The sequence below is a fragment of the Prionailurus viverrinus genome, chromosome C1 (genome assembly GCF_022837055.1).
Source record: "Prionailurus viverrinus isolate Anna chromosome C1, UM_Priviv_1.0, whole genome shotgun sequence".
Classification (NCBI taxonomy): Eukaryota; Metazoa; Chordata; class Mammalia; order Carnivora; family Felidae; genus Prionailurus; species Prionailurus viverrinus.
This window is the reverse complement of record NC_062568.1, coordinates 54,190,163-54,205,861: the sequence shown is the minus strand read 5'-3', so window position 1 is coordinate 54,205,861 and position 15,699 is coordinate 54,190,163. Positions and strand designations below refer to the sequence as shown.

The 15,699-nt window shown below is 39.3% G+C and overlaps 1 protein-coding gene across 1 annotated transcript in view; it reads right to left on the bottom strand.

Moving 5' to 3' along the window:
* Nucleotides 1-15,699, bottom strand: part of GPR155 (G protein-coupled receptor 155) — a 47,450-nt gene that overhangs the window by 14,734 nt on the left and 17,017 nt on the right. Inside the window, exons 4-11 of the mRNA XM_047869450.1 lie at nucleotides 15,451-15,616; nucleotides 14,413-14,568; nucleotides 12,367-12,450; nucleotides 11,632-11,749; nucleotides 6,786-6,870; nucleotides 6,607-6,697; nucleotides 4,895-5,105; nucleotides 559-663 (exon numbers count right to left, since the gene is read on the bottom strand). Of these exons, the coding sequence (XP_047725406.1) occupies nucleotides 559-663; nucleotides 4,895-5,105; nucleotides 6,607-6,697; nucleotides 6,786-6,870; nucleotides 11,632-11,749; nucleotides 12,367-12,450; nucleotides 14,413-14,568; nucleotides 15,451-15,616 (1,016 nt within the window). The remainder of the gene's footprint in view (nucleotides 1-558; nucleotides 664-4,894; nucleotides 5,106-6,606; nucleotides 6,698-6,785; nucleotides 6,871-11,631; nucleotides 11,750-12,366; nucleotides 12,451-14,412; nucleotides 14,569-15,450; nucleotides 15,617-15,699) is intronic.

Sequence of the window (15,699 nt, the reverse complement as noted above, 5' to 3'; positions counted from 1 at the left end):
GATGGTAACTAGACTTATTGTGGTGATGACTTTGTGATGTATACAAATATTGAATTATTATGCTGTACGCCTTCTACTAATATAATGTCATATTCCAATTTGGGCACAAACAAAACCTTGAAATTCAGACCACAAATGTAATTCAGTCTCTTAGTCTATATGTCAAGGCTTATTACTTTTAAAGATTTTTCTTATTTTATGAGAAAGGGTATATTTAAAGTATACAGATTTAAAATGTAATTAAGCACTGGCCCTGGAGGAAATGAGTTGAGGGGGAGTCTCAGCTGCTAAAATATGAAAAACATCTGAGAAAAAAAATGGCACTTGGGGCAAACTTCTTGGAGTTATCACATGGGTTACATTTATTGGAAAATGTGTGTATAATTCTACCAGTTACTATAAGAACTTTATTTTTTTCATGAATATTCTATCTATGCACAACTATTATCCTATTAGCACTCTTCCCCATCTTATTTGAGAATGCATAATCAGTCCAGCTTTCTAAGGAGAGGAATCTTCTGTTCCTTAAGCGCATCCTCACAGCCTGGAGGCACTTACTTTTCTCAGACGAAGGAGTCACAAGCCCACTGGTGCTTGTGTTTGCTACCGGCTCGGCGGATGGGCAGCATAATCCACCATTTCCCATGGAGCAGGAGCAGCAACCTATATAAATAAGACAGCATTCGAGAATAAGGACCAACCCCAGCAGAAATGAACAGCTTCGAGAAATGTCAAACAAAACAAAACAAAACAAAACAAACCCAAAACAAACCAAAAAAAACAACCTGTTCTCTCTCTCTCTCTCTCTCTCTCTCTCTCTCTCTCTCACACACACACACACACACACACACACATACATTTCCCACGCAGCCACAATATTTTCATATGGGATCTATCAAGAAGAATTTGCACGTGCTTATACAGAAATTAACATTTAAATGGTGGCAGACAAAAGCTCAGCTCCTTTATATATTGTCTCCTTGTGGTATGAGACAACTCATGTTGTTTCATGAGTTACCACTATGCTTTGAGAACTAAGCATCTGAACACTTTCTTAAAATAGAGCCTTTATTCCATCACTCCTTAAAAACATGCACGAATGCTCTATTGTTTACTGTAGTTAATTCAAACTCATTGGCTTGAATTTAAAAGGCTCGTGAGGACTTGGCCCCTCTCTCCCTATCCAACTGCCCCCACTACTCAACAAGGCCTTTCCCTTCTCTCGGGACAATTCTTCAGTGTCCTCCACAAATCCCATGTCTATCTGGGTCTCCGGACCTAGTTAGAAATACATACAATTCCCACTCTTATTAATTCACTGAAGTCCTCTCTTCCTTTACATTCAGCTCAAGACTCACTTCTTTCAAGAATGTGTTTTCTATGCGTCTAGAAGATGCAGTAAAAACAATTATATTCTTTTGTTTTTTCAAATATATACAGCTGAAAATCTCTTGCTGCTTTATAGGTAGACTGGTTTACAGAAGTCACACCGAGAGACCTGCTATAGCGCTGTAACTTTTCCTCTACATAGTCAGAGAACACATGCAGTGTCCTTTCAACATTTCACACGCATATAAGACGTGGTGCTCCGTGACAATGGATTCGAATAGAATAATAACTTCAGTGATCAACTGCGTTAAAATTTAATATGCTAGAAAAAGGAATAATGCCTAGGCTGAAACTTTCATTGACAATATGTTTCGATTCTTCAGTAATGTTCTTAACCAAAAAAAAAAAAAAAATGTTGAAGTATATAAAAACTACAATGTAGAATAAACTATCACAAGCGTCTTTCTAAATTTAAGATAATGATGCCACCTCTCAAGGTGAAAATAGAACACAGCATAGTAGAAAAGAAAATACAGAGATCATCTAGCCTGGCCCTCCTATCTTCAGACACTTGAGGGCTTATATCAGCTAAGATAACATTGTTCAGAAGACAGGTATAAAGCCAGCCGGTTCCAGTGACATACACGTAGGGCGTGAATGTACATGCATAATATCGCAGCCACCACAGAAAGTGCTATGGCCGTTTTTATCTTCTAACATACAAAGGATGTATAACTAGCCTGTTAGCTTTTTCTTTGCTAACTAAACCTTCAAGCTCGTATTAAAATAGGTTAATTTTCCTTTCAATCATGATTCTACATTTATAACGTGCAAATCACAGGTCTTGGACAAATGTGTGGCAAGAGGTAGAGGTGAACGATCTATGTTGGACTACTAAGGTTTGGGAGGCCAGGCTGGATATGTAATGTGTTATGTGTTAACACTACTGGCGAAGCAGAAGATGGCAGGATTTGGGGAAGGAGAATAACCACGTGGATTTTAACACCTTTTCGCTGTGAACATCCATGAATAGGTAAATAAACACGTACTTTGCCATGGCAATTTGTAGGGCAGCTTCAGAAAATCGTGGTGTGTTTTACGCACCCATCCATCACCCCACCCATTTCGCAAATATTACTAAACACTTACAGTAAGCCTGATACCATGCTAGGTGCTGAGGCCATAACGTTGGGCAGGTCAGTCACAGCTCTTACCGTCAAGTGGGTTATACAGACTATTTGAAAGGCAATTATAAAACAATGTGATACAAGGAGAGGGAAATGTAAACACTGGGGAAGGTTTCCTATGGAACCATGCAATAGTTGTCCTCTGGCTCTTCATTTATTTACATTACAGGGCAAGTTAGTTTTCCTGCCAGAGATGATGATGACAAGGTTTAAAGAATATCTATGGTACACTTTACTAGTTATTTTTAAAATACAGGCATGCCGGCGGGTGGTGAGGGCACCTGGGTAGCTCAGTCGGTTAAGCGTCTGACTTTGGCTCCGGTCATGATCTCATGGTTTGTGGGTTCTAGCCCTGCATCAGGCTCCGCGCTGACAGCTCAGAGCCTGCTTCAGATCTTCTGTCCCATTCTCTCTCTGCCCCTCCCCCAGTGGTTCTCTCTCTCTCAAAATAAATAAATAAACTTAAAAAATTTTTTAAATACAGGTAGAGGTAGCAGCAAAAGGCTCTGGGCTTAAGACACTTGGTTTCGTGTTCCCCGCACAAGTTGTCAGGCTTTCTGTAGCCAGTTCTGAAACAGTCCTGGGGAAAGAAGGCATAGAGAGCCAGCCAGAGTGGTGGTCTTCAGGATCCTTTATAGGATCACTGAAAGAGTCCATAAAGAAAGTGAGGAAGGAAAGGGTGATGGGCAGGATCAGAAAATACTGCAGACTTAGGGAAAGCAGCTTTTAAAATGTTAGTGAAAACATAAATAGAATCCTTGAACCTCCATTTTAAAAGGAAATAGGTCAAGAAGGCTCAAAAGAATGAAATTCTGATGCTGTAATCGCAAAGGTTCTAACAAAAAAAAAAATTAGTGAGCACCATTAATAATATGAACTAAATGAGTCCCGAGTGAGGCAGGGATAGTGTGTAAGTGAGGAGTTGGCAAACTACAGTCCTGTGTGGCAGGACCCTGTCGTCCTATGTAGTGACATTGGCAGCATCAGATGTGGGAGCCAAGGCACCGGGAGCTTTGCCCCAGATCAAAGAGCAGGAAACTGTGGAGTCAGGATTTGAACCCAGCCAGTCTGGCTCCCATCTCTGTTTTTAGCTACTGTGCTATATACTTCCAGTTTGGGATGGAGGAAGGAAGAGAGGGAGAAGGGGGCAATGTAAAACGGTAAGATTTGTGGGGTTTTCTTTTTTTTTTTAAGACAAAAATAGTTAAATTTTTAAGATTTTTCTCTTTATTTCTCTCTCTTTTTATTGATACTTAGAACTAATAGGTTTTTTAGAATGTTTATTCTTTTTGAGAGAGAGAGAGAAAGAGAGCGAGCACAAGCAGGGGAGGGCAGAGAGGGGAACAGAGGATCTGAAGCAGGCTCTGTGCTGACAGTGGACAGGATGGAGGGCACGAAAGCAGGGAGCCCAGAAAGCCCGGAGCCTGGACAGCGGGGAGCCCAATGCGGGCTTGAACCCTAGAACCACGAGATCATGACCTGAGCTGAAGTCAGACTGTGCCACCCAGCCGCCCCTACAGCTAACAGTTTTGAGATTAGTCATCCCTCTACTCCACAAAGTCTCTGAACAAAATAGGTACTGTCACTGACACTTCCTGGCACACTGTTTTACGTCTATGAAATCTCCACATGCAGCAATGAATCCAAAATGCATACTCTGTTGCTGAGTTCCCTTCATGAATTGAAGCAAATCTCACAACAATTGTTGACACTTATTAACAAAGTTACTAGTTACGATCATACTTTCACTTATACCAAGGATTGGCAGACATTTTCTATAAAGGACTAGATGATAAATACTGTAGGCTTGGCAGGCCCCTGGTCTCTGGTGAATGACTCAACTCTACCAGCATCAGCATGAAAGCAGCCATGGAAAATACACAAATAAGTGAGCACGGGTGTGTTCGAACAAAACATCATGAACACGGAATATGTAAGAACTGGGCCATACGAGAACAGTCAAGGGACCAGATTTGGCCTGCAGACTACAGTTTGCCAATTCCTACTAACTCTGTTTCATCAGGCCTCCCTTAATTCATTTTATTACGGTGCTTGCCTGATACAAGACTGTCAAGTTAACAAATGTTTTAAGTGCTGGGTTTCCTGGAAGGGGACTTCCTTCAGTTGTTACTTTTTCCTAAACTTTCAGGTCCAAAGAAGTCTTAGGATTTAACACAAGATGATCCTCACAAGAGACTTACAAACGCGAATCTAATGAAGAACCTGCAAGCTCTTTCTGCTCTTGACTATGATTCAAGTCCCTCATTTGACAAATACCTGTGATATTCCAGATAGTTCAAGGGAGTTTTCTGAAACGAAACACTCAGGATACACGCTATACAGGCATGGAAGCGTTTCTTTACATTTAAGGATCGTACCTGTTTCCGGGATAGAGCTTGTAAAAGGTTCCGGATCGTTTATCGGCACTGGACTCTCCTCAAAAGTGGTGTTCCCAGGCTCTGCTGCTTTGTGGCTCTGAGACTGGTCGAAGCCTTCATAGCGTCCCGCTTGGGTGGTGCGGTTCATACACATGAGTGATATGCCCGCTATCACAATGCTGCAGAACAGGGTGACTGCCGTGATGATCATCTGCCAGTTGTTGCAAAGACACATTAGGACACTTGGCGTAATCCCATCTTTGACAATCTTAGTAGAATAGGTAAAGGGAACTTTTTCTGGTGGGAAATACAATATCCCCACAGCTACAAATGCTTTAGAACAGTTCTCAAAAAAAAGACTAAGAGTATGAAAGGGATATAGGTTACTTGTAGAGAAACTAGGATTTGCTTGTAATCATGTAAGATTTCTAGATGCTTCTTTCACTGTACATCAATATCTTGGTTTCTTCTATAAGTAATCTAAATGACTACTCACAGGCCTTTTTTAATTTAAAGTTTTTGCTTGTTTTAATACCTAAGTTCAAGGGTACCTCAGCTGGAGACTCTGTTATGGTAATAATCCTAAACATAAATAATTCTGGCTAATACTTATTGAGTACTAACTATATGCCAGCACTAGTCTAAGTCCTTTAAATGTATAATCTTATCTATTCTCACAACAACCCAATAAAGTTCAAAATTACAAAAAAGAAAAAAGGAGATAGGAAGTCAAAATTTTTGACGGTCTTTTTTTTTTAATTTTTTTTTTCAACGTTTATTTATTTTTGGGACAGAGAAAGACAGAGCATGAACGGGGGAGGGGCAGAGAGAGAGGGAGACACAGAATCAGAAACAGGCTCCAGGCTCTGAGCCATCAGCCCAGAGCCTGACACGGAGCTCGAACTCACGGACCGCGAGATCGTGACCTGGCTGAAGTCGGACGCTTAACTGACTGCGCCACCCAGGCGCCCCTTGACGGTCTTTTTAAAAACACACATCCTTGGAGCACCTGGATGGCTCAATCAGGTGAGCCTCCGACATCGGCTCAGGTCATGACCTCAGTTTGGTTTGTGAGTTCGAGCCCCACGTCGGCTTGCTGTCAGCACAGAGCCCACTTCAGATCCTCTGTCCCCTTTTCTCTGCCTCTCTCCCACTTGCATTCTCTCAAAAATAAACACTAAAAAAAAAAAAAAAAAAAAAAAAAAAAACTATTTACAAACACACATCTTTGGGCCCTAGCCCTAGAAAATTCTGATCAGTAGATACATTAATCACTCTCTCCTCCAGTAGAGGAAACATAATTCATAAGTGAGTTTAAGAAGACCCAATAAGTTTTGGGGCACCTGAGTGGCTCAGTTGGTTGAGCGTCCAACTCTTGATTTCAGCTCAGGTCATGATCTCACGGTGTGTGAGTTCAAGTCCCGTGTTGAACTCTGTGCTGACGCTGCTTGGGATTCTCTCTCTGCCCCTCCCCTGTTCACACGAGCACTCGCGTACTCTCTCTCAAAATAAATAAACTTAAAAAAAAAAAAAAAAAAAAAGAAGAAGACCCAATAAGTTTGAAGCATTTGGAAATCCTTAGCACCAATGTGATGTGCAATAAATAAATAAACAGATTTGTAAAATAACTTTTAATGTACGTAGAGCAAAACACAGTAACAAGCTAGAAAGAGACATTCCCAAGAACAGAATTGTCCATAAACTCCTCTTACCTGCTCTTTTCCATAAAAGAAGGCCGAGTCAATGCTATCCCCATTATGTTTTCCAGTTATCAGAAGAACACCAACAAGGAGAGCAGGGATTCTGTAATGAGGGTTTGAGAGAGAAAAAGAGGATGAATAGGAACTGTATATATGGAAACACGTAAGCAAACAGAAAACTATCAACTTACCCCCAGCCAGATATTATGATGATTCCAACAGGAATTTGTACACTCTCTCTCTTTTTTAAAAGAAACAAAGAAACTGCCAGAAGGCCTATGAACAAGAAATAGAGATTGAAAGGCAGACAATTACTCTTGATGTTGACTGGACTTCATAGAACTTTAACCAAACTTATTTCAATGGTAGTCTGTGGGTTTTGCCCTAGAATTTACTCTTTCTAAAGAAATGCTGTCCCCAATATTTTGAAGCAAGATTTCCTCAAAATCATTCATGTTTTCCCTCCCGTGTCATTTTTTTTGCTCAAATCTTCTTGTTTTATACATGAGGATTTTTTCAAAAGCCCAAATCATTTTATTCTTTTGACTGATATGTTTGGAATCTAAGTATATTTGTTTAAAAAAATGTAAGTGGATACAGAACAAGTCTAAAAATAAAAACACCCCCACTCTGCTGGTGGTAAGAAAGTATAGGCAAGTCTCATACAGGTTTAATTTTTGGAAAATGACCCAAGTCTAAATGACAGATCTTTTTTTTTTTTATTTTTTTTTTATTTTTTTTTTATTTATTTTTGGGACAGAGAGAGGCAGAGCATGAACAGGGGAGGGGCAGAGAGAGAGGGAGACACAGAATCAGAAACAGGCTCCAGGCTCTGAGCCATCAGCCCAGAGCCCGACACGGGGCTCGAACTCACAGACCGCGAGATCGTGACCTGGCTGAAGTCGGACGCCCAACCGACTGCGCCACCCAGGCGCCCCTAAATGACAGATCTTAATACAAATATAATATGAACTTAATACAAAAACAAATGTTTTAAAACTCTTGAGCATACATTATACCATAAATCCAATTATTTATACAAGTAAAATTTAATCAATCCTACATGGTTATACAATCTTAGAACTTGGGAGTTGGAAGGGACCACTTTTAAATTAACACCTTCATTTTATAGCTATGGAAGCAAAGGTTTGCCCAAGCCACATAGCCAGCAGAGGGCAGGGCAGGACTACAAACCCAGCCTTCTGATCCAAGGTTAAGTCCAACTCTATCAGTTTCTAAAACTCAGATCCATGGACCCCTAGGGCTCTTAAGACATATCCTGCAGGGTCTAGAAATTTTTACGGGACAGTTTAAATCTATCTGATATATTTTCATCGATAATCATCGAGATGCCCATCTAATAACCAAAGTGTAGTCTCATGATTTTAGAGCTTACATTTGGTTTTACATTAAGTTTGAGCCACATGAAGGCCAAATGATATCACAATGCATGGTCCAAGGGAAGGTTCTGTGGTAGTTTGAAGAGAGAAAAGCAGTGAGATGAACCAGGTCATAAATCCAAACACGAAAGTAAAGGCAAGCCACACTAAAAAAAAAAAAACCAAAAAACCAAAACCCTCACCAGAGAAATGAGTTCCATTTTTACATTCCAAGCTGTGATTCAGACTAGCAAAACAACATCCTTTGTCATGTCAATGAATGTTGCTAATTAGACTCACAGAGTTTGTAACTGGGACTCTCATTTGTGAATTTGCTTTGGTTTTAAAGTTGTATATTAGCTGTACATAAGGAATCCAGACTCCGATCCAAGATGGTACAGATTAAGTAACACTATGCTACAATAATACAAATCAACATTTTTAACAAATGTGTTAAAAAACACATTTGGACACTCTATAGTTCTAGGTTTTCAAAGTGCCAGGGAAACAAGGTACACAATAGTGTGCCAGCTGTGTTACGGTCATGAGGGTACTCTTTATCTAAAGGTCATCTTTCCTGCCTTATGAAACGATGGATATACCAATAGGCCCAGGCTAGCCCTGGATCTCTCTTGAGTTTCTGGCAGAAGCTTTGAGAGTTCCTGCCAGAATCAGTTAATCTCTTGAGGCCTTTTTTAACTCATTTGAAAAACAAAGGACTTCAACTAAACTAGGGTTTCCAAACTGTAGAGACTATAGGTGGTGCAAGGTGAAATTTTTTGACTAGTTTTGGGTTGTTTTTTTTTTTTAATTTTTCAACGTTTATTTATATTTGAGAGAGAGAGAGAGAGAGAGAGAGAGAGAGAGAGAGAGAGAGAGAGAATATAAATGGGACAGGGGCAGAGAGAGAGAGACAGAGAGGCAGACACGGAATCTGAAGCAGGCTCCAGGCTCCTGTCTGAGCGGGGCTTGAACTCATGAACCATGAGATCATGACCTGAGCCGAAGTCAGACGTGCAACCCAAGCCACCTAGGCACTCCATATTTATTTTAACATGTACTTGAAAAACTAGCACACAAAACCTGGGATTTTATTTTATTTTCATTTTTTTTAATGTTTATTTATTTTTGAGAGAGAGAGACAGAGTGCAAGCAGGGAAGGGGCAGAAAGAGAGAGAGAGAGACAGAGAGAGACAGAGAGAGACAGAGAGAATCCCAAGCAGGCTCTGAGCTGTCAGCACAGAGCCCAATGTGGGGCTTGAACTCACGAACTGCGAGATCATGACCTGAGCCAAAGTCGGATGCTTAACTGACTAAGCCACCCAGGCAGCCAAAACCTGGGATTTTAATATAAGGCTCAATTTATTAAAGTAAAAAAAGTGAGTAAATTTTTAGGGAAAAATAAAAAAAGGACAAGTGGTATGCAGATATGGCAAAAATTGTGAAGATGGGAGCACCTGGGTGGCTTAGTCGGTTAAGGGTCTGACTCTTGACTTTGGCTCAGGTCATGATCTCGTGGTTTGTCAGTTCAAGTCCCACATCAGGCTATGTGCCAACAGTGCAGAGCCTGCTTGAAATTCTGTCTTCCTCTCGCTCTGCCCCTCCTCTGCTTGCTCTCTCTCTCTCTCAAAATAAATAAACGTAAAAAAAATTGCAAAGACAGTATGCACATGAATGAAATTGGAAATGTTGAACAGATGATATACAATGACACTTTAGATTTAAAATTCTGTTATAGCATAATAACAAGGGTTAAGGGGCACCTTCACAGGGATCCAGGAATTCAGAACAAGGTCTCTGGATAGATTTTGGCATGCATGCTTAAATAGGATTTCAAGGACACTTGGGGATTTTTGATATATTGATCTATTTGCTGTTCTCCTATTCATATGATAAGTTTACCATTAATAAACCTAAGTATTCGAGATCAAGTTGGTTCATCTGTATTTGTAAATAGAAATCTTTAGGCTCTTTTACTTGACATCTCATGAAAACTCTTAGGCTATGCAAGATGTGCACCAGCTGGATCCCAAGACCTGAACTTACTGCTCACATGCTTGTACTTACCCATGTTTGTCCCACATTTTTCCTTAAACTCTTCTTTCCAACTTACCTCTTAACTTGGGCAAAGGATCCTACAGGCCTAACATCCCATGATGCAAACCGAAACTACCACTCAAACAATAATGACTGCTCGAGGAAGAGCTCTGGTGACCCAGACCACCCACCCAGACCACTTTGAGTGAAACCCCTGACTCTCACTTGCGCAGATGGACCATGGAGTGACCTCTGGGATGATCAACATTTACCTTTACCTCATCATAACATTAAAATCTCCACCCAGGAAGGAGCACAGCCTCATTTACATAACATACAATGTACATATAGACACGTCTCCTGAAGGTGTGACCATGTGCCTGCCTCTACATACCATGACAAGGCTTCCCTATCTAAATATGCATCCTAACCCTAAATAAAAGGAACCCACTCACCCCTGCAGGGAGTCACAGCTTTGAAAGTTATGATCTCCTTATTTGTTGCAAATAAAGTTTCCTTTGTGCGACGACTCACCAGGTGTAGTTTCTATCTGTGACTCACCAAGGAGTGAACTCACCTTGGTTTAGGTACAGATACACTGCCTTTAGAAAGCGCACACCTTCTCCTGTTAGCACCGAATTTTTCATTCTATACTTTCTCCTCACATTGTTGCTTCACTTCAAAAGGCTATTGACTTGGAAGGGCCCTACTTGTGATCTTAAAGGCATGAAATCAAAGGCCTGTCCCTTGAAGCCACTTCCTGACACCTGCCTCCTAACAGTGACCATAACCAGTGCTTCCATTCTACCACTTTCCTCTTATGTGCCATTTTATGGGTTCACATCTTTGGTATGAATACAATACAGTCAGACAGAACGTTTCACAAACATACCGGAATGTATGCATCCAAATAAATATTATATACTTCAAAATGACAATATGCTAAAACAGTTGAATCCCTTTTTTGGAGCTAGTTGAAATCAGAAACAGTCTTTCTTCCCGGGTACTCTTGTATTTCCATATCCTTTTATTCCTTACCTTTTCTTGTTCTCATATAACCACTTTTCCTTCTGTTTAATAATATAGTTCCAGTTGTTGACTGCCTAATATGTAGTAGGCATAAATACCCATATCTCATTCAGTTCTCAAAGTAACTCTGCAAGGTGTGATAACCCAGTCTCACAGATGAGGAAACTGAGGTTGTAAAAGTTAAGTCATTCGCTGAAGGCAGAGCCAGAATTTTTCACTCAGTTCTGTTGGACCCTATTGGTGATCTCGGGGACATACCTGACATGCCTCATACTTCTCTGCCATTCCCTCCCTCCTTTCTTCACTTGCCTCCAGTACCTGATCTCTTGGTGTGTCCAAAGGCGAGCTGTGCTGACTGGGGCCGAGAGCCAAAGATCCTGAGGAAAAAGACCACGTGACCGGAAACCCCCTGAATCCAGTCAGGAATACAGTACACCAGGAAACAGCACAGCACTGCTGACGGCCTGTGCTAGTGACAGTAGTGGCTGAGAGAATGCCTTAATCCTATCCTACTAGACTTCAAAAAGGTCAGCTCTCAGCTGAGAGCTTCTAATGACAAAAGACTTAAACTTCCATTTATGATCCAACTCACCTGTCCACAGGTAGGTGCTATAGAGGGAGCTGTACAATAGAACAAACACCAGAATTTGTCCAACAAAATTTTTTTCTTTCACAAAATTCCATATCATCATTCCAGCACAGACAATAGACTGAAGAAATAATTATGAACAAAGTCAGTCATATTCATATGAGTCACATAAATGTTTTTATTCACAGCAAATATAATTATTCACTTTAAAGGACTGCTGAATAATTATGCTAGCTATACTAAAGCTTCAAGTTTTATAAAACCCCTTTTTACACAGTCTTTAACAATGTACATAATTGAAACAGACAACATTCTAAATACTAATCTTATAATTATTAATGGGTTACATAAAAAATGCTAAACTTTTTTCCATTATAATTTGAGATATGCAACGATTTGACTAGAAGAATAAGATTGTGAGAGAATTCAACCTTTAGTGATTCAATTATTTCTATTAAAAATGTGAGAGAATTCAATCTTTAATGATTCAGTTATTTCTATTAAAAAATGCAAAATTATTACTGCCCACCATTATCAGCCTTTATATACAGTTCAAGACCTACTGTGGTATATAATAAATTAGGCATGAATTAATTGTAATCAAGTTGTAACTGACTGCATTCAGTAAAAAATACTTTTGACTTTATAACTGGAAAAACCCAGCGAAATAATTTTCTCCTCTACAGTAGAATAATCAATGAAAAAAGCATAATTCCAAATATCTATATGTTTACTAACCTGAGCGATGAGTAAATTAGTTGTAAGCATATGAGGGAGCTGTTTATATTTCTTACTCAAAAGAAGAATAGCCAGAGACCAGATCTTAAAGATAAAAGGTTCAAAAGTTACTTAGGTTTTTAAAACCTTAATAACTCCTTATCAAATAACTCATTGATTAGCTCTTTTTTGAGAGAGAGAGAGACTGGACACTGGTGTGCATAAGCAGAGGAGGGGCAGAGGGAGGAGGGGAGTGAGGATCTTAAGCAGGCTCCGCATCCAGTGCAGAGCCCCATGCGGGGCTCAAGCTCACCACCATGAGATCATGACCTGAGCGGAAATCAAGAGTCAGACGCTTAACTGACTGAGCCACCCAGATACCCCTTATTAGCTTCTTTAAAGGATTCTGTTTATCTTGGTTCAAAAGAAATTCCAGTATTTTACTTACTTTAATCTGCCTAGTTCCCCCCCCAAAATATTAAGGTAAATTACTATATCCATGCTATATAAATAGCATGGAGATGTAACAACATAGATGGACCTAGAAGGTATTATGCTAAGTGAAATAAGTCAGACAGAGAAACATAAATAGTAAATGATTTCACTTCCATATGGAATCCCCAAAACAAACCAAATGAACAAACAAAACAGAAACAGACTCATAGATACAGGAAACTGTTGGCCATCAGAAGGGGGAGGAGTTGAGTGGTAGGTGAAACAGGTCAGGGGGACTGAAAAGTACAAATTTCCAGTTATGAAATAAATATGTCCTGGGACTTAATGTACAGCATAGAAAACATAGTCAATAACATTGCAATAACTTTGAATAGTGACAAATGGTAACCAGTTTTATCATGGCGATCATTTCATAATGTATAGAAATATCAAATCACTATGATGTACTCCTGAAACTGATAATTATATATCATTTATACTTTGAAAAAAAAATGAGGAGATCCTATCACAAATTAACTGTTCAAAAATGACAGGGTCTTTAAGAACTAATGCCTTGACCAGGGCCATGTCCTAACTTTGCCTACTTTTGGCGGCTGGGGTAGCACACAGGTTCACCAACTATTCAGGAAAAGATCTTTAGCGGGAGATGCAGTTATAATGCATTATTCTAAGTTTTCCTCTTTTAAATCCCACCATACTGGCTCATAAAGTAACTAAATTCCAGGTAGTCTTATTTGGAACAACACACATTGCCCACCTTAAGATGAACTGTCTTGCATCCCTTATATTTAAAAGAATTGGGTTTCTATTCTCCCTCTCAAGTGGCCAGCTAAGGATGCTGGTAAATTTCCTTCTTTCTTCTGCCCTCATTTCAATCAACATTTATATCATCTCTCTCCCCAATCCTCTTACCAAAGAGCACAGATTTTAACAATGTGTAACAGAAGTGAAATGTCCTAAAAATTACATTAATCACACATTTATTTGTTGTCAGTATACATGTTCATCCCTATCTCCTTTCCCTTAACAGTAAAAGTTGTCTTCCCCCTGCCCTCCCATCCAGAATACCGCTTGAATTCCATAGGCAACGTGAGCTACAGGATACTCTAGCCGTCAAATGTTTAGGTATTTAATTTGAACTAGATTCATCCAGAAAGCTTCATTAACATTAAATGGATGGACAGATGATCCCTTCCAACCATGATTCTACAACAGCTATTATTTGTATAGTGATTCACCATTTGCAGAGGCTTTTCACATATATTGTCTCATGTAATCCTTAAAACAATCCATGGAAATGGGTAAAATTAGTATCTCCAGCTCACAGCTGAGAAAACTGAAGTTTGGAGACACACAGCTAGTTTGTGACAGGGCCACAGTTCAAATCTAGGTCTGACTAAATCTCATGACTTGTCTGCTGTATGACTAACTCTCAAAACAAAAGACACAACTCGGAAGGCTGATATGTACATTTTATGCGTAAGCTTTAGCTTTCTCTATTGCCTAAGAGATTTTTTTTTAATACATTTTAAATCCCTAACTTCCTGTTACCAAGCTATTCTCAAATTCATTCTGTGTGTTTCATTCATTTTTACACTGAGACATACTTACCAAGGAGACAAGGCTGATAATACTTATATCAAAACTAACATTCTGGATGGCATACGCCAATGGCTTAGGGTCCATAGTGGGAAAGGTTAATAACCAGGCAGAAACGTACATGATTGGTGCAGACACAAATGTGCTTATGACCATCCCTGAGGTTATCTGCAAAAAATGAAATCAAATTGAGGGTCACGCTGTCGATAAACAATTACTCTAAACTTTAAATAGCCACACCACACTAAGACATTCTAAAATAAAAGAGTCAGTAAAAAGACATCACAAATTCCAGCATATTCTCTAATGCTGCATTCCCCATTTCTGAGAGTCCTTAAAGGAAAACACAGTTAAGTTCCTTTGGCTCTTCCAATCCATGCTCAATTAATATTTGTACATAACCAATACTAGACATCCACGCTGATGGTAATCTTCTAGGTTCTAGACAGTAAACCATATTAATGATCTAATTAAACTGATGACCAGTTTCCTTCCACACTATTTCATAAAATATAGGGCAAAAAAATCGAAAAAAAAAAAATTACCATGCAGATTGAATAATGGAACTAACCTTTGTTGAGTAATTTAGTTCCTTTGTTATATTTCAAAAACATTTAGTCTAATACCGTAAGGAACATGTACAATATGCTTAGACAAGGCTAATAATTTGGTATTAATTAATTTTAGCTATTTACTGCAATTCATTATGTGGTGTTTTGCATCTGCTGGTTGAATTATCAGTGAATGAAACATTTTTTTTTTTTTACCCAAAATTTCAAAAGTTACCATTCTGTAGATAATCTCTAGGCTTCAGTATAAGTACAACAATGAAATATTTGAAATTTAAAAAGACTAATGAAAAAAGCAACGGCTGAGAAAAGACCCTGCATTAAATAACTATTATCACAGGATGTTACACGATGCCTCCTTATTTACAACGAAGTAGCTTACACATACCAAATTCTCATAAAAGAATGCTGATTTCTGCGTTTTAAAAATTCATTTTTCTCCTAACTGGACAGTCAAACTTAGAGAACAGTCTATACATACAATCTCGACTTCCATGTTGAACTGTGTTGCAAAGATAGCCACGCCTGGCGCTACAGGAAAGACGCCATACAAAAATGCGTAATTTGATAAACTTGTATGGTTCACTACACTGTCGCCCTTGTCCAGGAGTTCCACCATTTCTCTACACAGAAGTGGCAGCACCAGCCTGAAAAAAACAAGAAATGTGTCATTCACTTGACATCAAAGCATGCTGGTCCCCAAGGGGGAGATTGTTCTAGTGAACTTGGC